Source organism: Anthonomus grandis, chromosome 22, assembly GCF_022605725.1.
Source record: "Anthonomus grandis grandis chromosome 22, icAntGran1.3, whole genome shotgun sequence".
Taxonomy (NCBI): domain Eukaryota; kingdom Metazoa; phylum Arthropoda; class Insecta; order Coleoptera; family Curculionidae; genus Anthonomus; species Anthonomus grandis.
In genome coordinates, this window is record NC_065567.1 from 17,261,651 (window position 1) to 17,286,966 (window position 25,316).

A 25,316-nucleotide genomic window follows, 5' to 3' on the forward strand; every position below is an offset into this window, starting at 1 on the left:
GGATAACTCGATATTGGAATGACACCAATGGGTTGGTTCACTCCAAAAAGTTTCTGATCTCCAAACCAGGGAGGGCTGGTAGGGGCACTAACAAGCCACTTCACCTGCAACGGGAACGGGAATTGCATTACATTACATTAAAAGCATATTTAATGTTGAAGGTAGACAAGTTGGGATCCCTCTCTCTCCATGTTTATAGACATTCATTTAAATATTATTTTTGTTTGTCTTGACGTAATGTACTAAATTGCTTTCCTAATTCATAACGATTCTATGTTGCTTTGTATTACCATCAAGAGATGCCAATAGAAAATATAGTTTTCTATCTGGGCTGATTACGTTTTGTAACTTTTCTCAAGAAATTTAGTTACTAAATATATTAACTATCTTTTTTCACTAGGTTTATTATTTATGTATATTATAAAATATTCATTTTTGTAGTTCCCTTAGTTTCCTTTTTTGTTGCGTTTAATCATATATAGGATTAGAAAATGTTTTCTTTAAGGATCATATTAATTAAATTCGATCGTCCCATTATACAGACATATTGTTGTATGGATTTTTTAAACACCATTTTAAGAATCAAATAAATACAAATATTGAGAATGTATCAGATCGCCTTTATTATTTTTTTAAGATATAATTTTTTGACTAAAAAAATATAAAAATTTATAAGCAATTCCAACCTATCTTAATTATAGAGTTTTCTTCGCTATCCAAATATATCACTATACCAATTAAAATTATTATATATAACTTTAATAAGATCTAGGATTCTAATTTGACCGGAAAAAGTTACCCTTATTAATAATAATATACCTTGTTCTGTGACAATCAAAGGTCTATTCTTCTCTTAATAACGCATCACATTGCGGATTTTTGGTGCTTTATAGCTGAATAGCATTAAAAGCAATGATGGGTACTACAACCTGGTCCTATCTTAAGGACAATATTAATTTTATACAATACATAACAAGAGAAAACAATATACATATAAGCCTGCTTTCAATGTTTTGCAGGAATTCTTCAAGGATTTTACGAAACATTACACTTTGCAGTAGGCCTTTTACGCAGCCTGTTTAGCGCTACATTTAAAGGTGCAAAATTCAATGTGGTGAAGGTAGGGACTGCTCCGACTGAAGATATAGCAGCCTCATCTGTTGTAATAGAAATGCCACCTCCTTCATATTATAAAAATTGTTAAGCTGGTAGGGGTTTGCAATTCTATTAATGGAATCAAACTAAACGTGTCTGATCACACAAATAATCTCTCTATCACTAGAATTCGAAGAGCATATAACACAAACTAAGAGAAAATGCTACAACAAACTTACTCTACAACAAAGTACTCTCCCCGTAAATATACAAAAAAAAAACACTGATGTGAATTTTATTACTTTCACAGCTAATTTTTTTGCACTGTTGTCTATGGGCCATGTCCTGATCAGAGTTTAAGTCAGAAGGCATGTATCTTATTTAAATTTAAAACATTTTACTAAAAGTGCTTAACTGCTCCAATATGAATCATAGAAAAATATCTATTTCTTTAATCCAAAAATAAACTTCTATAGTAAAATAAAATACGCTAAAAGTATTGTTTATTATACAAATATTGGAATACTGGATATTTTATCCTGTACTTAAATTCAAATTCTGTATTTATGATAATAATGTTAACACACATATCCATAGAACAAACTTTTTTAGAAACTGTTTTCCCACAACGATTAAATCCCTCAAGAATAATTATGTAACAGTAGATGGGTATATAGAGGTACTTAGGTAGTAGAATTTATTTCCTTATTATATGAAACAATCTCTTTTACTATTTTAAAGCTCTTAGAAAACTATATTTTTAATATGTCGAGGCTATGGGGTAGAGTGAACTTTCACTGTATAGTGAATTTCCATCCATTTTTCTAAGGATATACATTTTAAATTATTTATACATATAAAAGTAAGAGGAAAATTAAATATATTATTGTCGTTATTATCACTACTATGCGGCTTTAGAGCTAAACTATAATAGCTACGCGATATGTGGAGAGATTTTATTAAAATTGTATAAGCCAAGGATCTTGTTTACACTAAATTGTTGTATGCTTTTTTGACAAACCTGTATAACGCAAAAAACTACAAATATGATTACCCTCGTATATACAAAATTATTGCTTATTCTAGAATATTAATAGTATTTAATTATATGACATAGTTTCCATAAAAAAACTTCTGTCACTGTCAAACAGTATAAAAAAAATTAAACGCCTTAAAGCGCTAAGGAGTATTTTAGCATTTTTTAATAAAACAACCTTATCAAATAATAAAATTCGTGAAGCACTAGTATGGAGCAGGAGCAGCAATTTGATATGACTCGTTATTCCGTTCAGGAGCTAATATTTGTCTTTGAAATGGTTATTTTTGTGTTGGATGGGCCGTAAGTTTTAATTATGAAATTTATTTTAGAAATCTTTCTTGTGCTTATATTATAGACACAGGAACGAGCTTGAACCACGCCGTCGTATCCAGCTGCTGGAAATTGCAAGGGATATTCAGTTGGAAATAATAACACAAATTAACACAAGAATGATGTCTACTAATCATTATCCAGCAACTTTACCGGAACTTCCTTTACGGGTTCTTTATGACCAGGAGATCCACAGAGCTAATTGCACCTGTAGCGCTGCATTGGCAGAAAGAGTTTTTGCGCTACTTCTGCCGGAGCCAGAAACTGTGCGCCTTCAAGAGGAAGCGTCTGAGTCAGCTCTACATGCTAACAGAGTGCACGGAGTTGTTCACGCTTTGATTGTAGCTGGAATTGCATTCACTATATGGTGCTTTTATTGTATTATAAAGTACTTTTGGTATTTTAACTAATTCTATCTTGCTAATTTACTGGGTTAAGGTGATGGCTGTTTAATTGTTTGATGTTTCTGTTGTAAAACGCCGACCTAACCTTTACATCTTTATTGATTTTTTATTGTTTTTGTATCATAATAATTATGTTTTTGCAATAATGTATATGCAAGTTTGTTTTCTACTTTGCAATAATGCAAAGATAAGAGCTTATTCTGGCTCATTTGTTTGTTTATATGTTTTGAATTATAGTTCATTTTTTTTGGAATAAATATTGTTTACTGAAACGTTTTTTTCATTAAAAATTAATACGGACGCAATTTCTTGCAACTTACAATTTTATACTAATACCTATTAAAGTTTAGAGGAATATGATAGAGAAAATTTTAAATGCAGATGAAGCTCATTTAAGGTACTTTTATAAGAGCGATTAGACTAATCGAATGCGAAGAATTTGGGATTAATTGGGTTAAGTAAAGAAGAAAAAATCTTATAGACATAGAACACAAATGGTAAACTATATTAGGACACACAATCAGCAACCCTCTTCAGATTAATATTGGCATTTCTCATAGTTTGGGCCTAATCGTTTTCATTGCTTAAATCAATTCTTTAGCAACCTTTGAAGTTAATCGCACAGTGGTTTCTTATGCTGATGATAAGATTGTTGTTTTTTTTTAGAAGACACCTTGGATCCTGATGTGGGAGCAGATAAAATTTTAAAAAATGCTCTTTTAAATGTCCTATAAAATCAAATTATATAGCATTCCGTATTATAGTTGCAAGTATTGTGCACACAAGTTGATAGAACTCAATATTTTGAAATGGTAGAATCAAGAAACATCCTATCTTAATATATAAATTTTACACAGTATTAAATACTCAACATTAAATGCTGGTATCAAATGGTATTGTTAATTGAGGATATATAGTGTGATTTTTTGGGGTAAACTTTATAAGATCTTATCTCCACTAAATACTGCTCGATGAATATTGACAAAAATAAGATCATGTATACCTTTTATAATTTACTTAAATTCATAAGCAACTTAAAAGGAAATTTTGAATTTTATTCAGAAATTATATTTTGTATAATTTTTTTTTCTGTATTTTCTTATAGAAATCACTTGAACGAAAGTATTATATTTTCACATAAATTAAATAGACTCAGTCTAAAACAAAAAAATAACCATGTTCTAATCTCTAACCATTTAATAATTACTTAAATAAGCAATTTCACCATTCTTTTAATCCGCCGGTCGTTTGATTTTCTTGCCATATTACCTCCCATCTCCATCTCATCCTAGTTATGGGATAAACAACGTTCTTGACTCTAATTCACTGTCTGATGGTATTATTGGGTATTCTCTCTTTTAGTGATTCCAAGCATAGCTCTCTGATATGCCGACCGCGAGAAGATACACGTAACAGGCAGACCACCAGCAGGCTGGACGATAACATGAGGATTGCTAGGAATTGGATAATTATCGCCCAAAACCGAGAGCGAGACCTGAAGGAAGAGTGGCGGCTGTAAGATGATAAATCAGTTTTACGACCGAATTTCGAAACACAAAATGCAACTTTAACAATTGTGCATATATTCATCTTTATTTTACTAGGTATGGGCAGTTAAAATAATTTTTAAGTATAAATACAAGCCCGAAATCTAAGGAAAGTATAAGTTATTCAATAACCACTACGAGCTGATCCCCTACTTTGAGCTGTCTCTGCCTAAGGGTGGATTGCGCCTGTAAAGGGATAAGTCTACCCTTTGAGGGAAGAGCCGTCCGCAGCAACCCATCTGTTTTCTTATCTGAGGTTAGAGATGGCGCGGACAGCTAGGTTTTAGGAAATTCCAGATAATTATTTTCGTTTCAATGGTGAACATCTCTGCTTGAAAAACCGTTGTATATTTTCCAAGCTTATCCTCGATCGGTGTCGCTACGATACACTCCAGTTCCTGCCAGTCCTGTGTGGGCCAGTCTTAGACCGTTTGTGTACCATATATGCAAATCCTTTCGAACTGAAGCCGTTGTGTTAGGTCATTATTCCTTGTTTGATATATCAACCTTAAAGAAACTTCCTAGCCATGCAGTGTCCTCTGGCTTTGCAATGGCGCATTTCCTTGTTCCAGTTCTGTTGCTTCTAGGAAGTCCAGTATTTTGCCCAGTGGTGTGGCTGTTACCTTCTCTGGTTGGCCCAGGGCTATCGCCCTGGTGTAGTTGGATGCTTCGCAGAAGCATAGAATGTGAAGAGTGGTTTCTTTCCCACAGCCTCTACACAACGGTGTATCGACTTGCTCGAGTCTGCGTAGGTGTTTTCTGTAAGATGCATAGCCTGTGAGCAGCCTTTCTATCATTCGCAGTAGTTTTTATGCTCTAGTTCCAGCCAATGTCTCATATCCCCTTTCCAGGTTTTATCGCTGACACAGCCTGTTTGTTCTGGGCTTATGAGTCTGTTGCTGACCCTCTTCGTTGCAAGTTGGATTGCCCTTCTTGCTGCCTGGTCTCCTGTAATGATTGTGAAGGTTCGGCCCCTTCGCGCTTCTCTTATCACTTGGACAAAGGTCTGGATTTCTATTATGTTTGTTGCTTTCAGGCCCAGGTTCAGCGTGAGTGAGTGCCCATCATATTTTAAAAAAATGATGAAGTATCCATCATATTTCACCCCTAGATATTTGACCTCATCTTCGAATCGCAGGTATTCGTCAAAGAGCACTAGGTCTTTTCTCTCTAATCTCCTTTTTGTGAAGGGGTTTTTGTGCGGGTAATTTTTGCGGAGTTTACCCTTAGTTGTTCTTCCATGCACCAACAGCAGTGCTCGACAACGTTCAGACCTCTTTGCATTTTTTCAAATGCCTGGTTGCGCTCTGGTGCTAGTAGAATGATGTTCTGTGCGTTTCCCACAGCGAAGTTATGCTGTCTCTCCAGTCGTATCAGCACACCTTTTACCGTGATGCAGTTAAGACTCGCTGTCACTTTCCTATGGTTTAGCATAATATGTATATCTCGTGCAGCATGATGAGATGGCATGATAAGGGCTGATTGAGTCATATGACGTGTTGTCAAATGCTCCCTCAATGTCTAAAAGGGCTAGAAGGTCTAAAAGGGCGAAACAACAGAGAGTTTAAAGATTATTCGACTCTCTCGGTTATCTTCTGGATCGCTGACTCGCAAGATTTACCTGTTCTGTAGGCATATTGGTGTCGATGTAGGGGGCTGCCCTGTAGTATGTCGTCCCTGTATACACTTCTGAAAGATTGTCCTCTGTTTTCGGGAGGAATGATGTAAGGCAGATTAGTCGGAAGGATTAGGCGGTATCGGGTACGAGTCTGGTCACAATTTCGGTAGGAATACTATCTTCGCTTTCCTTCCAACTCTCTGGTATATGCCTAATGGCTAGACTGGCCCGCATTAATTTTCAAAACTTCAGTTCTTTGCCTTGTTGTACCATGATAGGTATAATACCATCTATTCCGGGAAACTAAATGGTTTGAAGGTGTCTATTGCCCATTTAACTTTCTCGTAGGTTACAACCTTTTGTGCCAGTTCCCAGTTCTCCTTTTTTTTTCCGCTGTTTGGAATAACAAAAGTCAGAATGTTTAGTATTAAGCCGAGTATTTTTTCCTTGGTAGTCTTTTATTTTCCATTGGAATTTATTCGCGAACGAAGGGTCTGTTGCCCCTCCTTGGCTATTAATTCGTGGAGTCTTGCAAATGCTATTCCATTCTCCTCTTTTTGCCTTTTTATGGCATCATTGTATCTCGTTAACCTTTGTCTATATTGATTCCACTCTCCAATTCTTTTCTCTGTTAAAGATTTTTCTTACCGTCTGCCTAAGCTCACTTAGTTCTTGGTTCTATTAGGAGTTGCTCTATGCGTGACATGGTTCGCTTAGGCGACATGGTTTCTCAAATGCGTCTCTGATAGCTTCTGTAACTAACTCTGTCAGCACTTTGAGCTCTAGGTTGTTTTCATCGTCCACTGAACAGTTTTTCATCTTGCGTCCTAGTGTATCTTTATAGAGACTCCAGTTCGTTTTCCTGGGATTCCTGTAAATCCTTATTGTGTATGCAGGTTCTCGTTCGAACCTTATATTCCCGCGGTCTGACAAACTGGTTTCGTCAGATAAGTGCCACCCTGTCACAAGGTCACAGATGTGTCCCTTCTCTAAGATTAGAGTACTTAGTTCTCGATGCAGTACGTTGACGAATGTCGACTGGTTCCCCACATTAGGTATATTTAAGTCGGTGAGTGGAATAACAATACGATTTGGAGATAATCACACAAATCTGTTTTGTGGAAAAAGTATTTATTTTACAAGAAGCTTTAACATTGCAAAGTTATAGAAAATCGAGTTTGATTAACTTGAAATTTCTTGTGAGGAATCCGCCAATACAGTCGCTAGTTATGTCATATCTAGGTGTAGAACGGTCATACATGAATTGCCTGTTTGATATTGCAAATTCAGCTTTTGTTTCATCGACAGATTGACAAGTTTTCTTGTTGAGGCTGGACAACCAACCTTTTTGCTCTCGATTATATCTGTATAGCATATTGTTATCGTCCTAAATGGCTTTAATTTGCGGCGAGACAGCATCATGTTTTCGTAATCCTCTGGAAGATAGATTCTATCATATTTCCTCATAACTTTCTTGAGCGAGCCGAAGTCTCTGTCGCACGCCAAAAAAGAGTGACCGCGCACTGAGAGGTATTGATAAATTTTACGAAAAATGTATGCACTTTAATGAAATTATACCAGAAAATATATATTTACACTCCAAAACACAAACTAACCGACTAAAGCAGACCTATTTGCACGTTGGGTGGAAAAACCATAGCTAAAACAATGGTGGAATTATACTATTCCACTCAACGCGAAATTACGCCCTTGCAATGAAGCGTATAAGTTTCAAAAGTTATATCGTTTTTCCATCCACCAGATAGATTTAGTGTTAAAGATAGTTTTTACTATCTTGGTTTAAAATGATCTTTTTTTGGAGTTATATTCCACTCACCGATTCATTTAAGCCCGAGGCGGCACAGTAATGTAATAGTAACTCACCTCGTTTGTTTGCTCTAGTGCTCCCCCAAATAGTAACGTGTGCATTGGTGTCGCATCCAATTAGAAGGTTGTGCGATCTTTGCTGGTCTACCAGCCTTCGAACTGTGGTAAGAGGTGTTTCCCCTTGTTGATCATGCAGGAAGTATGCTGATACTATTGTTGTGTCGTAGCTCTTTTCCGCTGTCTTAATTTGTAATTGACCGCCGACACGGCGGCCTCTCGTAAAGCTCCCACACTGGTGTTGCATCTACATGTTTTTGATTTGACTCAAGTCTCTGCAAGATTTCCTAGTCCTGTTAGCTGGCTCCTGTAAATATACGGTTCGTGGATTAGGACTAACTGAATGCCATTCTCGGTCATGTACTCACTGAAGGCCGTGGTTGCTGCCTTGCAGTGGTCTAGGTTTATTTGTAATAACATTCCTATGCAGGCCTGTTTTTTAGGATTTGGCGGAGGTTTTCAGCGTGGTCCCCCCGTCTCCATCGTGGTTCCTGTGTGTCTCTTCTCTTGGGGCTTACCCGGAATCTCGGCTTTATGCTACCAAAGTCGAGGTATAGCGATTGGTTCGCTTCCCGCACTTTGACCCGTGTTCCTTCGTCTATGAGGAAGGTTGCCAGGTAGCCCTTGCCATTCTGGTTTTTCTCGTGGCGAGTACTTTCCTCAGGCTGATGTTGCTGATGTTTTGTAAGTCCATCCTGCAAAAGAGTAGTTTCGGTTCCGCGATGGAACCCGGCACCTAACTTTGTGTGGTTTTTGGGGTTTGCTGGATTCCGTTATTACGAGTTCAGCTCCTAGGAGGTCTCCTTCTCCATCAGGCCGAGGGGCAAATTTTTGTAAAGGTTCCTCTCCACCATAGCTTGCACCTGCAAGTTTGTGCGCTGTTTGCGGCCTGCTTTGCAGGAAAAATATTCTTCTGAGGAGCTACTTCTTTGCAGCGTTGGACTGCTCCTCCGAGATATGTGCTTCGGGGAAGCTTCTGGCCATTATGACCATTTTTATCCTATCCCCACCAAATCTCTGTATGAGAGCTGTGGTTCCAGGTTTGGGCTGCTGAGCTTCTTTTAGGTTCTTTGGGATCTCGGTGAGCTACCCTCAGAGTGGTGTTGCTTTCGCGTCTCCTTCTGTTGGGTTGGATTAGGCAGCACCCAACAGAAGGGGTCGAGGTAGGTTTCGGTGCCTTTTCAGGCATCGTTCCCTCCTATCTCGCAGCCGTTTGGCTTTGTGCCTTTGAGCTTCCGACGGTTTTTTTTGACGCTCCGGGTGTTAGCGCCTTGATCTCAACTCAATTAATTGTTGAATTATTGCCGGTGAAGGTTGCATTTGGCCCCCTTCGGTGGTTTTCGTTTAGGTACCTATAAATCGTCCCACGAGTAGCTAGGGAAAAAGTGGTCCGCCCTTACAGAGCCCCGCTAGGTGGTAAGGCTTAATACAATGGGGTGGACCATGTTTCCCAAGGTTGATCTCTTGTAACTGAGCTTACCCTCAGCCTTGCAGACCTTCACTCAGGTCAACCTGGTTTTAGTTTAAACTGACGGTGGTTTCAACTATAGTCATTGTTAACTGGCTCCATTTTATGCTCCCCGGCCTTTTTCCTATCCTCCACCTGGAAACGAACCTGACAGGTTGCTCAACACTCGCAGATGAATACTGCGATTTCCGGAACGAAGAACTTATACATCAAGCTATGTGAAGAATGCATAAATGAAATTCAGACTGAAACTAATAAGTTACTGGCAAATTTGAATGCGTACAACAACAAAGTGTAGCTAAGAAAAGGGTGAAACACTTGAGAAACGCTGCAATTACCTAAAGAAGAAAATTCGGAAAAAATTATATTTTTATTTTTAATGCAAAGTATAACAGCGCCACCAACCTTATTAATTGCGTAGAATTTTTCGAGAATAAACTGGGATTGGACTTGACATCAGAAGACTTTAATGATATGTATTTAGTCAAAAAAGTTCAGAAAACCTATCAATTAAAATTACTAAACTAGTATCTTATCTTATAAAAGAACAATAACTAATGTATTGTTTTAAACTAAAATAATGTAATATATCGATATCCAAAGATCTTAGTTGGCCGGAGAATAGACAAAACAGAAAATAATTATTAAAAACAAAGACTACCTAAAATAAATTCAGTCAAGGAACTCGTAGCTGAAGAAAGCTCCGAAGACGAGAGTGAAACAAACAAAACTCTGACACTAACCCTAAGAAACACATGGATACAGGATCAGGCTCCAAGGATATTAAAAGTCCCAACAATTCCTAATTTAAAAACCAAAAACAGTCCAGCTAACGGACAAACTCGAAAAAAAATGGTGCAGACGGTAAAACTATATCTTAAACTTCCAAAACTCTTATCTGTATATTACGTATTGTATCATTTTTGCATACTTTTTCTTGCTCTATTCATTCGATAAAACTCCATATAGGTTTAAAAATATATATAGTGCGATCTAGTGCGATCAAGAGATCTAGTGCTCTTTGAACAATACCTGCGACTCGAAGATGAGGTCAAATATCTAGGGGTGATATATCCTGGATAAAAAACTAAGCTACAAGAAGCTATAATTTATAATTAGCAAGAAGATATTATTTATTACAAACAATATACAAGCAATGACACGAAAACTCTTAGGTACTTGAAGAGAGTGTTTGGTAGATCACCGGGACTGTTACTAAAAATGATAAACTGCTTGCGGAAGAAATGAGGACTGTTATTTAGACACTAACAAAATACAAATAATAGCGTGTCTGGGTATAGCAGGAGCGATGTCGATGTTTTTTTCGATGAACAGATCATGTTCTGGCTCTTTTCTGCATTTAGGAGTAAGCGAAGAGCACATATTTGGCACTTTCAAAACTAAAAGAAAGATCATTAAATTCATGAAAGTCTGAAATAGGATTGGGCCCAATATTGATCCCTGCGGTACCCCAATATCTAAAAGTGCCCACGTATACAACACTCCATTATGGTGCACCTTCTGACACCAATAATAGCAAGGTATGACTGTTTCCATTTTGTACTATATTCACTGAAAGGACTGATAGGACTTTTGGTAGATATAGAAGTCACATTTCTCATGTCGTATTGAAGTGGTGGAGTTTCTGCCAGCGTGGCATGTCATTGATCAAGTTATGATCTCGGCAAAATAACCAGTGAAAACTTGGGGAGATATATCACAGTCAATAGCACGTTTGTTTTTGTACCTATTTTATTTGGAATTTATAATTTGCCACATACATTTACAAGGGTTACTGGAAAAGTCCATTGCTCTATCATTGGCTGCCATTTTTTGTAATATAGCAGTCCTATATCTATTTTTAAATTCTATTCGATTGTACTGGTTGCATACCTCATTCAAAAAATTTCAACTCTCTCTCTATCATACCTCTTAGACTATTATGAAATCAACCCTACTGTGCGTGGTTAATCAGATCTTACAATAATTTCTCTTTTAGGAAAAGATTGCAAGCACGCACCCTCTAGAAGATCCATTAGAACTCCAAATTTTTGTTCGATGTCAAACTCTATATTGTCAACGAAATCCCAAGATGTATTTTTAATGATGCTGTAAAATTTATTTAAACCACAACTCGACTGACTCCAGGTCAAAAGTTTCTTTTTCAAGTAATACATTGACTTTATGTAATAGAAAAACTGGTTTATTGCACACAAGTGATCTGAAAGGTGAGGATTTATATCTTAACTTAAAGTGGGTTAAACCGAAAACTAACAACCACAATGTCCAATGTTCAAGCTAGCCTCTGCACGTGTGGGAAGTAAAGATTGCCTGATGTAGATCGTATGACCCCGAAAGGATAAGAAGCGCGAGAGGGATACTTTGGTGTTAAAGGATTTATACAAAAAAAAACGGTGTACTATTCGCTGGTACATTCCAGTTTATCATATGACATTATGGCATATTATAACATGCTACTAATAAAACCCTTAGAAATAGTACAGAAAAAATCCTTAGAACCATCTGTAAATTTCCCATATATAGTATATTTTTTTATAAAATATTATTGAATTATTTGTCTATTTAGGATTATATTACATATTATTATAATTTACCAGTTAATATATTTCATTAAAGAAAGCTAGGAACTGCAGATTTTAGTCTATTCTTGCTCCTGCGAAAGAGTTTGGTCCATTTATTATAGGAAAATAATATTTATACTTATAGACCATCACCTATAAGAATAACGTTTATTAATCCATATAAACTATACAGCGCTGAACAAAATATACGTGGAATAAAGAGCATTTTCTCAGTTAAAAAAGTACACGATCGGTAGAACTAAGACGCCTAAATTTAAAATTACATGATGATTTTTTCATTTTTATTTTCGATCTGAATATTGCAATCTATCAATTTATGATCAGAAATTGGATACCTCTAGTTCCAGCATCTGTAATATTATTGTGGATATAAAAATTAAATCAATAGTTGATGAGCTGAAGTTGTTGGTTCTAGTCAACAGGTAGGTACAGAACCGACGAGTTATGTTAGTTCAAAGACATCCGTTATGTTATGTAAGGATATACTTAATTTTTTCTCCAGATCAATAGTAAGGTCTCCGAAACAAAAAAGAACATTATTACTAGTAAATAAATCAATTAATTCCTTGTAGTATTTAAAAAATGTAACATCAATTGAGAGTGGTCTATATAGATTTCCTAAAACCAAAGTCGAAGTTTCTTGTACTATTATAGAGTATGTAATGTGGCTTTAACAAATAAGTCAACTCGGCCATCCCCACTACCCGTGTCTTGCTTTAAAAAGGTGTAGCCAGGCAGGCTAATGTTATGACTACTTACATCTTTAGGTAACGAGGTTGCGGAGACGCCGATTATGGTGGGAACGTTCCCTTCATGCTATGGCGAATATTCGCAAACGTTCGCGTAGAATAAATCGTCCGTGAGTGGATGATAGATTTTCTCAATACCGAATTCTCTCAATACCGAAACATTTGCGAAGTCCTATTTATGGAGAATTATTAACAAAATAGATCCAGTAACGCGGTGGCAGGAATATTGCTGTAAAACAGTTATTAAGAATTAAGCAGTAAGCATTTTGACGCTTCCGCCTTCATCAGCAGCGACTGACCGAATATTTACTAGGTATGCATTAGTCCATACTAAACGTACAAACAAGCAATTCAGCGCGTCACGGTGCAGAGAACACTAATGCTAACCTACGTTACCTGAAACCTTAATCTTAAGGCCAAAAAGTCCCAAAAACAAGGCGAATCAGGTGAAGATCAGGTGCATGATCCATTATTAACATTAGAATCTGAGAATTCAGAGATTGATAAAGGGAGTGAGTCCTACAGTGTCCACGATTCAAATAGCGATGGGCCAGACAGTTTCGATGGGCTTGACCTTGATATGGATTCTAGATTAGAGTACCTAGTTTAGCTTAAAATGTTATTTTTGGTTTATTGTAGAATGTAGTTTATTTATTTTTATATAAAGCTTTTATTCATGTTACTATTTATTCCTAACATAAGGTTCTACCTCACGTACTTTACTTTGTATACACATAGCACAAATCATTTTAAGTTTATAAGAATATAATATGAAATATTTAGTAACGTATATTGTTGTATATTCTTTAAAACCCTTTTCGGTTATTTATGAATATTCTTGGATTATTTGTACTTGATGTTATTTAGTAAAGGTTTTTTTCTTTAAGTCATAACAATGATCGATTGTTATGACACATTGTCGATTTTTTGTACGAAGCATTAGGAGAATGAGAATTGAGCATTTTCAGAAAAAAACATGAAAAGTCTTTGGATCCTTGAATGAAATGCAAAAAAATTCAAAAATAACAAAGATTATTTACAGAGAAGACTGCAAAGGATATTAAAACACACCTATGCACCAATAAATTTTTCAGCTTGTGACTTACCCTATCTATATATAAAATAATTAGAAAAATTGCAACTATAAAATTGACCTTAAGAGTTTAAATACAAAAAAAAAAGTAGCACAATGGAAAAGTTTTTATACCTACTCATTTTAAGGAAATAAAAAAAAAATATCTTCATTGAAAGAATAATAAAATAAAACAAAAACTAATCATCAAAAAAAACTCTCATTAACAACGTGATACCAAGTATTTTCTGTTATATACCCAAATACCTTATACCTTTTCCCAAATCTTTTATTATTAATGAAAACTTCCCATTAATTCCCAACATATGTAAAGAAAACTTCACCGCAAATTAAATTTTCAATTATACCAGAATTGTTCCGATTCCATTGAATATTAAATTTACAGATGTTGCATAGGTACATTGTGTAGACAAACTGTCGATAGAGGAGAAAAAATTATACTAATAACGAAAAAACCTAAAATAGGAACTTACACAATATGTTTGTTAAATTTTACATCTTTACCTTTATTGTCCACCCACAGTACTAAATAAAATTGAAGCACATTTCGAGAAAAAAAAACAAAGAACAATTCTTAATACGTACCATATAGAATACCCGCGTGATAGTTATAAGATATTAAATACATATCGAAGGCCTACATTTTTAATTTTTCAAAAAATACACACATCATAGGTATTTAGGCTAAATTTTATCTTATTGTGCACATTTTATTAGAAAAACGAAGAAAAATTGGTTTTCTTGTCATCGGGCATTTAAAGTTGCAAAATCCAATAGTTTCGTTCCACATGTAAGTGAGAAAAAAAAGTACCTGTTAGGAGTGTAGTCCGATTGAGATGATCTAGGTTGTCCACTCTGTGTATATCACCATTTCCACTTTTCACGTAAACGGAACCATTTAGACACCACGCACTGTTTATTCCAAATTTATTCACAGCAGACTGCATTAATTATAGCCGCATTTTTGTCAGGTAATCCTTTATGCTGATGCCCGGTTTGTTTTTTTAAAATTTACTGTTTTTGAGCACCTTTGCTCGTTTGTTCATGGCTAAAAATTGCTCTTAAACAGCAGGAGATTTGTTTGAATTGGGTACTTTGGCTTCTACCTGATAGTGCATCAATATTAATTCAATGTGTATAAATCAACATAATAAATTTAAAAAAATGCCTTTTTTATATAGAGGTATACAAATTATCTATGTGGATTAAATTTTACTAAAAAAGAGTGATGATAATAATAAGGAAATACTGTTTACTGGAGTTTCGTTTTATTTCCACCCGTACCTCCACGTGACGTTGTTTATTATTGGCGCAACTGTAACGCGCCCCAATGTAAAAGCCCTTTAACCTTCATATTCAAATGTCTAATTCACCCCATCTGTCAAAGAAAAAAATAGCGTCCTTTTTGGTTTTTGCGTTTGGGTGACTGTCGCTCCGGAAATTTATTGAATTTAATTTCACCTGAAAAAGAAAAAATAATCGCAATGCCACGCGGAAGAAGGTTCGATATGAATGCATATTCACTCAAAGATCAAATTACGGTCTTTGAAGCAGTCACCACTTTGCTGAACAACCCGTAAGTTAATATTTTATTTTTGAGTTTCTTACAGGTTAGAGAATGGTGCGCCATCCCAATATATTTTATTATAGAATATTGTTTTTTTTTGTTAAATCCTTTAGGCATTATATAATTTGACAATAAGTTAATTTATTATGGATATTACCGCTTATTAGTTACTATTATATTGCCTTAGGGGGGTATAATGAAATGAAAATCTTGAATACGTCAAGGCAGCGGCCATTTTGTTTTAACACAATGTCAAATCTCATGCCCGCCTGTCAAAAACATTTTAGCGTCCTTTCTAGTTGTCGCATCCAACTTAGCTGAGGTTAGAAAATTATTTTATAGATTTTTAATGTTCCGTATTTACTTAATTTTAATAATGTGCATATGGTATTTTCCAAGTACTAAAAAAAAGCGTTCATGCAATTATGAAGTCGCATCTTAAAATAGGCATGCGCAATATCAATATATTTGAATTATGATCACAGATTACCTAAACTAAGTTTACTAAGTTTAGGTAATCCGTGTTAAAAATGTGTAGCTATATATGGAAAAGGTAGTGAAAATATGGATATCCCTGAATACCGAACAGAAAATTAAGTAACTTATGGTTCCTAAAAATTAAATGTAACTATAACGTCTAGAATTATAATTACTTGTACCAGTCGTAATATACTCGTCCTCTTCGACGCCTGCGCAGTCATTAATAACCCATGGTTCTTCCCTGCAATCGAATAAAAACGTTTTCTTGCAAAACATGCATTGATTATCGTTCTCATTTGGTTTTAAGTGTCCCAGTATCTTTTCCGAATTATTGTCATCTTGGAATGAGTTCTCAGATTCATCAGAAGAAATTGGATTCTTTGGACGTTTGATTTTTGTTGTTTGTAAGGTGACGAGGTAATCAGAGTAGATGCAACTGTTTTGCGTCCTCTATTGGGTATTTTTCCAATTGTGTTTCTCACGGGCAATATTTTAAATGTTGAAACAAACTGAACTGTTTTAATTTGACCCGATATTACAAACATATTTCATCTTTGCACCTTTTCCTCTATGGTTTCTGATTTCATTGCAGGTATGTCCTAAGAATGTTTCAGTTAAACGTTCCCAGCTTTGGACCAATTCTTCTTCTTCTAAAGCCGCCTTCTCTTAAGGTTGGCAACCAGAGTTCTGAATGCGTCTCTGTCTCGTGCCACATAGAACAGTTCTTCAAAATTCATTCCCATCCACTCTTATATTACGAAGCCAGAATTTTTGTTTCTTCCTCTTCCCTTCTTCCCCTTTATTCCTCCCTGCATTGTCTTGTAGCAGTGCGAATGTCCAATGCGCCTTAGTACTTCTTCATTCGGTATTGTATCTATCCAGGGTATCCTTAGCATACGCCTAGATATCCACATCTTAAACGAGTCTACCTCTTTGACAGTTTGAGCTTTTACGGTTATATGTGTGACATTGAAGAGTAAGCCTTAATACTAACTTACTTAATGCTAACTTACCGCTTTAAACCTTAAAGCGGTAAATCTTTTCCTAGCCAGTTCTTTCTCTAGACTGTTTCTAGATATTTGTATTTTGGATCCGGTCTACTTTTTTTCTAGTTTGTGTGTCTATTTAGTGTGATAACAGGTTGAATAATAGGGTTTTACTTATGTCCATGAATTTATTTTTTCCTATGTTGATGGTAAATATTACTACCTCGCGTGATTATTGCAGGATCGTAGGCAAATCTAAGATTATTAACGAGTGTCTCCAATATTCACGAGACACAAACTAGAAGTATAAGTTAAACAGTTGCGAGGCCAGGATGCAGTCTTGTTGGACGCCTTTTGGTATTTTGATTTCATCCGTCTTCATATCTTCTAAATAATAAATCTATTGTACACATCTGTGGCATTATTTTTAGGACAAATAGAGCCTTCCTAGTTCCTAATCCCTCTCGGAAACCAAACTGTATCCCATCCAGTTGTCCTTCATATTTGCGGTATATTCTCTGTCGGGTAATTTTTAAGGTGTCATGACATCATGACATAGGATTGTTTTTTTTTTAGGTAGCGGAATAAACACTGATTTAAGCAACTGGGTATATGCCTGGTATCATATATTCTACTTAGGTATTCGTTTGACTCTAAGACTGATCATGTTTCTCTCGTCCAATGTTTTCCATTTTCGTTTTAAGAATACCTAAATGGCCCGCCTCTGTGAGTTCTTTTAATTTTTTATGCATATTAAAGACATCCTGCTTGTTAATTAGTTCCTCCACTTCACGGCAGTTTTTAGCCATCGACTCTTCTTTGGCCCTCTTAATGTCATGTTCTATTGGTCTTTTCAATTACTTGTACTCTTATTTATTGGTGTTTTTGTGTTTACGCTTTTTTTCCATCAGGTTCATGATCTGTTCGATCCTTTCTGACTACAACTTATTCACCCACCTTCAGCATTATTGTTTTAACCTTTTTCGAGGCAGTATATCAATATTCGTTGTTCACCTATTACTTGCCGCACATACAACCGTAGCCGATCGAGAGTTCTAGCCGTGACACTGGTTTCGTGGCGTCAAAATTGAAGCCGAGATTTGGTGGCGTACGCCGTACAGTGGAACGACTAAGTGGAGATACCGCGGGACCTAATATTTTACATTTTACAAGATAATATATTTTTTTATTATTACGTATTTTTAGGTATATGATAAATGTTTTAAATATTTTTTATTATTTATTTTATTGGAAAAATATACATAAACGGTGTTTCAAATTCGTCTACCCTCAAAATACGAAAATGGATAATTTACCCCAAAGTTGCACATTATTTACTTGTAAAAGAATATGCCATATAGAAAAATATATATTATATTTTATGTGGTTTTGAAGATAATTGAAAAAAAAAACAAATTTTCAAAAATCTATTTTTGACATTTGTGGCTTATCTTGGTTGCTATGGAAAAGTTTTTGCATTGCTGTATTACTTTTTCGTAAAAATGTTAATGCCGAAAACAAAATTAGGTAGGTACCTACGCCAAATTTTTGTTGCTTATTTAAAAAATCGAAAATTTGAATGATTCCGAAGATAATCAAAAAAAACCAAAAAAAAAAAATTTTTAATCCATTTTAATTTTTTCTGAGCTTAAACAGGAATGCAGCAAGAGGTAGGCATTATTCTAAATATAATTTAGATTAAAAAATGTAAGTTAAAAATAAAATTGTTAATTTACCCACCTAATTTAAATACCGAATTTTTATTCTTTTTAAAACTCGAAGCGAGTATCAAAATAGTTTGGTAGTTTAAAATTTTAAATGCATAATCTTACTATAAACTACAATAATAACTGCAGTAAAATATTATTTCGAATCAACGCAAAATACGTGCCCCAGCGCGGAATTTTTGCCATCGCGATGCGGTCTTCGCCTCGCATGATTTCGGCTTCTGTTGTGAGGTATCGATGGAAGCGGGGATAAGTGTCCAGGCTAGAACTATCGGTCGGCTACGATACAACGCATTTCCTGCACTAGTCGTTTACGTCTACCTTGGTACTGACCCAGTAAAATATTTTCTCCACTTGTCTCAGGGTCCTTGTTACTCCAAGATATCCTACTGACACACCGGCATAAATTTCCTCTACCATCTCTGAAATCCGACATCTATGCACAACTATTTGCCTTTTTTGCTCTTTGCTGCCGTGGTTAAACATTTTTCGCTGCATCTTCCATGACATTTGACTCTTGCTATCTAGAAGCGCTCGGGCTGTGATAATTTTTCCATTTTTAGAAATCATTTCAATCCAAGCAGTTGCTAAAAGAACTTGATTTTGTTGTGCGACTTTAACTAAAATTTTGTGAGTTCTTGTATCATTTGTATTGGGCGTGTGAGTTTGCGAGCGAATGTTTAGTGTGTTGATTAATGCGTGTTTGTGTGGGTCTATTATTATAATTATTAGCTTCGAAGTGAGTATTTCGACTGGGTGAGTAAGATCGCGCTTGGGTTGTGTTATTATTAAAATTCGAGCGTGGATTATTTTGTTCATTTTCTGTGCTTCTTGATATCATTGTGTGTAGGGCTGTTTCTGTTTTCAAAGCGATAATTACCTTCTGAATGCAAGTGCGGGTTATTTTGTCCAAATTTAAGTTCTTCTGCGTGAGTGTGTGGTGTCTTCTTTGACATATTCTACATTTTGACTTTGAAAGATAACTATTTGTTAGAAGTTTATCAGCCAAACAATTAAAACACCCAAACAACTTTTTTGATGCAACAAACTATTTTTTTTTTCATTGTGGCGCAATTGTGATACTGCTGAAGATCTACAGAATAACTCATCGATAGTGTTGACACTTAACGTTGCGAGTCTTTTAAAAATATTTTCTTTCAACTTAGCAGAATTCTCCAGCTTTTCCCCAAGCTCCCTTTTTAAAATTTGTGAGTGTGACAAAGTCTTCTTCCTGTTTTGTACAATATTTCAATAATTGTTTGCATCAATTTAGATTCTAGGTTGGCAGAATTTTTTAGCAATTTAGCTTCTAGACCTTGCAGGATTTGACTAATATAGTTTGCACCAGCAAAAACAAATTTCTTCGGGTCATAGTCCGCTTTATTTTCTGTCGTTTAGAAGTCCTTTTCCTCCAGTTCGTTTATTAGCTCACAAACTTTTAAATCTACCAGGTTTGGCATTTTCGCACACTTCAGCTCAATTTATTTTTGATACTGTTATTTATTTGTACAAATGTCCAGTTCATTAAGGTGTGAATGAAAACACTGAACAAAAATAGTCGACTGATTTATTTTACACGTACAGACTACCATTTATGTCCGATTTAAAGTCGCCCCGATATTCCTATTTAAACTGAATTCCCGGCGGTGCGGGTTCCTTATATATTCGGCGGACCATGGTTCCGAAAGATTCGCAAACTATTCACATGTCTCCAGAGATGTCATGCGGTGTACCTGCTGCGGTATCGAGATGACTTCGGAATGGCGAAGCACATCTGACATTCGCGGCGTTGCCAATATCGTTAAAATATTAACTCCGTTTAAACTTTATAGGGAATTCCTTGCTCAATGCTACCCAGACGGCGGGGAAAGGCTAATGGAGGTGAGAAGAAATCTCAAAAGGGCAATCATAGCCAAGCAGAATGCGGAATGTCCTGACACCAGGATTCATCTCATGGAGTTGACGGTGGATCATTCGTTTCCCAACCACGGAATACGCTGCAAGTGTAGCGTTGATCTGGCTGAAGAATTATTCAAGACCATGTTGCAGCCCACAGAAGAGAACTTCATCAACAGATTTGTGGAAGGGCCTATATTTGGAAGCATGTTTTACAGCATGGCCTTCATCTTCTACATATACTGCATTTATTGGATCGTTCGCTGGTGTAGGTTCATTTACGGCATTTAATAAGGAATTCCATTTAATTGAAATTTATTTAAATAATCATTAGGCTGTTCAGCTTATCTTAGTAGTTTATTCTAATAGTTATAATATTAATTATTTTACAAACTTGAGGAAACTTCTTCGACATGTTTTGCATTTATGTAAACATTCACTCTAATTAGCTGTAATCCAATGCATTGTTATCGGTTTGTTTATTAAGATAGTCATCAGAGCGATTAGGTTATCTTGATTATCTAATTTAATAACATTATAGTCACATAAGAAACTTCGCGTGAATTTTGCTTTATATTATATCATGCGAAGATATTTATTGTGTAATGAGACTCGTTAACAATAAAATAAATAAAATATTTAAGTGTTTTATTAAAAGATTTATATTTAGTGGTATTAATCTGTGGAATACACTTTCTTCTTTAAACAGAAGACAACTTAACTTTCACTACGTTTGTTGCATGATATAAACCTTACTCTGCCATTCTCTATTCTAAGTTTGGCATGTCCTTCAATATTATGGTCATTGTTCTGGTCTTCATTTTGGATTTCTTGGCTTATTATCATTTCTGGTAATGGGGCCTGGTCTGGTGGGTCTATGTTTTCTTGGTCAGCATTGTTCTGCAAAATTTTCCTTAGTTGGTTTAAGGCCTGTTGATCATTTATCTTAGCTGCAATTTTCCTTTCAATAAAGTTAATTCCGGTTGCTGGGATCAAGTTGCTTCTTCTACGGTATTACTCTCTACTCAGTCACGTTCATATTGGGATCTTTTCTGCAGAATTCAATAAGTAGCTGGTGTCTATAGCCAATCATTTGTTGCCTCAGATTTGTTACCTTAAGGAAAATGCGCATTACAGATTCGTTCATTGCTACTGTCCATTTTAAGCGCTGCGTCGGTAACCCTGCTTAAGTGAGCACTGGCTGAGTTTCCTGCGCAACAACTTCAGCAGGTTGGGTCCTGGTTAGTGTTTGGTGACCCTGTGTAACTTGGGGTTGTGGTGGAGCTGTGGTTTCTTGTATGACAGGAGCCAATCTTCCCAGCACCCTGCCACCGATGGTCCGCATGCTGTCCAGCGTCGGCTCCAGACATGCCCTGGCGATCCCCTGGCAGCGACTTTTCTCCGAGGCTTTGGTCGTTCTCTATTTTCATGGGTGTGTGCCACCATTTAACCCTGGGGGCCCAGGTTGCCCTTCGTAAAAGCCTTAGTCGCCCTTCACGACAGGCCGAGCATACAGAGGGACTATTCTTTGACGGTCTCCACGGGGTTTATTATTATTATTATGTTTATTATATATTGTTACCCAGATCAATAAATTTTAACTACTTACTTTAGAATTTTATATATACAATATTATACAACTTAATATTTCGCATTCGTTAGTTTTTTTTCTGCGCCTAATTTAAAATAGCTATTGCTAAATCAGAACAATTTCTACGTTTTATAATTTATTTTTGTTATCTTAATTTTCATTTGGAAATAAATTATTATTTGATGATAGTAGTACTGCTGTATTTTTATGCATATACAGGTTTTAGGTTACCTAAGTGCACTAAATTTAATTAGAAATATTTAAATGTTACTATCTAATATATGTCTTAATTAATTTAAGAGGGATGATAATAATTAGAAAGCGCTAGGTGCTTCGTTTCATTTCCACCTGCGCTTCCCGGTGAGGTCCATTATTATTTATTATTGCGCTTCAATGTAAAAGTCCCTTAACCTCTTATATGCAAATGTCAAATTCACTCTATCTGTCAAAGAAAAATTTGGCGTCCTTTTTGGTTTCTGCGCCTAGCTGAGCGTCGCTCCGGAAATTGTTGAATTTAATTTGATCTAAAAAAGGAAAAATAATCGCAATGCCCCGCGTAAAAAAGTTCGATATAAATGCATATTCACTCAAAGACCAAATTACGGTCTATGAAGCAGTCACCACTATGCTAAATAGCCCGTAAGTTATTATTTTATTTTTGAGTTTTTGACAGAAGATTAGCCGTCGTTCCAATATTATAATATATTGTGCTGCTTTTTGCTACATACTTTATATACTGATACAGTAGGATAATATATTGATATATACAGGGTATTTTAAATTCTTCATATTCTATTCAGAAGTTACGCATGTTTAAACGATAGAAATTCCCATTGGGGCTTAGGCGTTATGATGCAATGGAAATCTTGAGATTCAAAAAGAGGAAAATCACTGCAATGCCTCGTGCAAAAAAGTTCAATATAAATTAATATTCACTCAAATATTAATTTACGGTCGTCGAAGCAGTCACTTACTGAATAAACCAAAAAAATTACTGAGAATTTTTTTTTATTAGAAAATGGTTTTCTAGATGTTTACTTTTCCGCTTTTGTTTAATTTTAATAATGAGCATTTCCCAAATAGTGGAAAAGTCGCGTCCTTGCAATTATCAAGCCCGCGCTACTAGTAGTCTTGCACCATAGACGGGGTGTGAGTAATATGAATATTTTTAAATTACGATACTTCCATCATTTACATTGAAAACCCGTATTTTATTGAGGAGCGCAACAAACATATTCCAGAAAAAAGTTAAAAAAAGAAACATATTGAATAAAGAAGTCTTTTAAAAATAATAAAGTAAGAAAATATAAGTTCTGAATAAAAAAATTGCTTAATATGGAAAGACTATATGACTGTCTACAAAATATTCAATCAATTTTTCATTTTAACCTGGTATATTATTTAATATATTATTTTTTAAATGTTATGTTTCTATTAAGGTAGCCCTTTTAAGAAATATATTTTTTAGATATTAATTTTGTTCAAACTTTATAGGGATATCCTTGCCGAATGCTATCCTGACGGAGGGTTAAAACTAATGGAGGTGAGAAGAAAGCTTAAGAAGGCAATCATTGCCAAGAACAATGCGATACACCCTAAAACCAGGATCAATCTCATGGAGCTGACGGTGAATTATTCGCTTCCCAACCACGGAAAACGCTGTGAGTGTAGCAATGAACTGGCCCGAGAATTATTTAAGACCATATTGAAGCCCAATTCTGGCTTCTTCGGGTTTTCTCTGCTGAAGTCCGCTTTTGAGGACTTCGACCTAGAGGACTTGATCCACAGATTTGTGGCGGGACGCATATTCGCAGGCATATTCTACGGTGTGGCCTTCCTCTTCTACATGTTTTGCATTTATTTGATAATCCGTTGGTGGAGGTTAATTTACGGCCTTGATTCCATTTGATTAGAAATCAATGTATGCTGTTTAGATTATCTTAATTGTTTAATAATAATCATTGTTATAAGTTTGTTTATTTGTTTGTTAAGATCTGGGTTTTCAGGCTATATTAATGATTCAATTTAATAAATATTAATCACAGACACTTGATGAACCTTGTCAATTTTGAGTAGATTTATTTATCATACTTATCATGTAGTAATGACTATATTATGTAATGAGACTTCTTTAAAAATAAAAAAAATCTATTTCGTTTAATAATTTGAGTTTTATACAGCTGTAGAACATATTTTGCTCTTTAAACAAAAGATGCTATTAAGGTGCTAGGAATACCAATAAACCTCTTAATATAAAAAACCATGGCATAATGAATTTTGCTTGAGATAAAAGTTGTTTCTATAAAACCTTTTTTACTTTAATGAAAAGCTTAAATCTTATTTAAGCGGATCTCATTTTGAAATATTTCAAGTAGTTTTTAATTTTTACAGTAAGACATTATTCTCAACTATAGCTATAATTTCAGAACTAACTGCATTTCTTCAGCACAAACATATTGCATGCATATGCTGAGGATATCTAATTGGAATATTAATTTTTGCTTGTATTTTTTTAACTCCTTTAGTTTCATATAGTTTGGAGATCCTATTATCTAGACATTTTTATATTGTGTTCCGTGGATAACAATGAATAAAATGCAGCAAACACCTTAAATTTTGAAATTGCATTTCCTTTAAATTTCGCATAGGAACTAATTTTTTCTTTGCATTTTTAAAGAGATTTGGTTTATCTATCATTTTTGTATGCAAAAAATTTAGTTATTTTAAAAATAAAGATTGTTGTGGGCGTTCAATTGTTTTTGCAATAACCCACTTTAATTTCTTAATTGTTTGACCGATTTTCACAAGTTTGGTATCGTTGAAAAGAGCATTTCTTGAGCAATAATAATCGACCATTATATAGTTAATTTAATTGAATTCTTCGCCATGGGGCTAGTTTTAATACCATGACCCAAAATTCAAAAAAAAATCAAATGGGATGGTATGACTTTTTCTTTATGAAAAAGTAGACAAATAACATCAAAAGAAGTCAGTAAAAACTTTTTTTAAATCTCATTCCTAACCTCAAATATTGAAAAAATGAGATTAATGGATCTTTTAAGATCAAGGCTCGCCCAGTACATTTTTCTAAACCTATTAAAAATTTATATCATCAGAAAAAAGTTGTTGCCAAAGGCATTAAACGCATCCAAAACTGACGCATTACACATTAAAAGCTTCTGCTTTCTTGGCGGCCCATTACTTGCTGCACAAACAGCGCATTACCTGCACCTGCTTGC

At 35.2% G+C, this 25,316-nt stretch overlaps 3 protein-coding genes across 3 annotated transcripts; all 3 read left to right on the plus strand.

Annotated features, from left to right (window-relative positions):
• The first annotated feature begins 2,237 nt into the window (after positions 1 to 2,237).
• On the plus strand, positions 2,238 to 2,979 carry LOC126748619 (uncharacterized). Its single transcript, XM_050457973.1, has 2 exons — positions 2,238 to 2,434; positions 2,490 to 2,979. Exons 1-2 carry the CDS (start codon positions 2,343 to 2,345, stop codon positions 2,872 to 2,874), a joined length of 477 nt encoding a protein of 158 aa, XP_050313930.1. The 5' UTR covers positions 2,238 to 2,342; the 3' UTR covers positions 2,875 to 2,979.
• Positions 2,980 to 15,202: 12,223 nt separating this feature from the next.
• LOC126748714 (uncharacterized) lies at positions 15,203 to 21,124 on the plus strand. The gene is made up of 2 exons (XM_050458098.1): positions 15,203 to 15,406; positions 20,423 to 21,124. The coding sequence occupies exons 1-2, from the start codon at positions 15,315 to 15,317 to the stop codon at positions 20,775 to 20,777; spliced, it is 447 nt and encodes a 148-aa protein (XP_050314055.1). The 5' UTR covers positions 15,203 to 15,314; the 3' UTR covers positions 20,778 to 21,124.
• A 1,409-nt stretch (positions 21,125 to 22,533) lies between these two features.
• On the plus strand, positions 22,534 to 24,125 carry LOC126748912 (uncharacterized). The gene is made up of 2 exons (XM_050458453.1): positions 22,534 to 22,716; positions 23,572 to 24,125. The coding sequence occupies exons 1-2, from the start codon at positions 22,625 to 22,627 to the stop codon at positions 23,984 to 23,986; spliced, it is 507 nt and encodes a 168-aa protein (XP_050314410.1). The 5' UTR covers positions 22,534 to 22,624; the 3' UTR covers positions 23,987 to 24,125.
• The last annotated feature ends 1,191 nt before the right edge of the window (positions 24,126 to 25,316 follow it).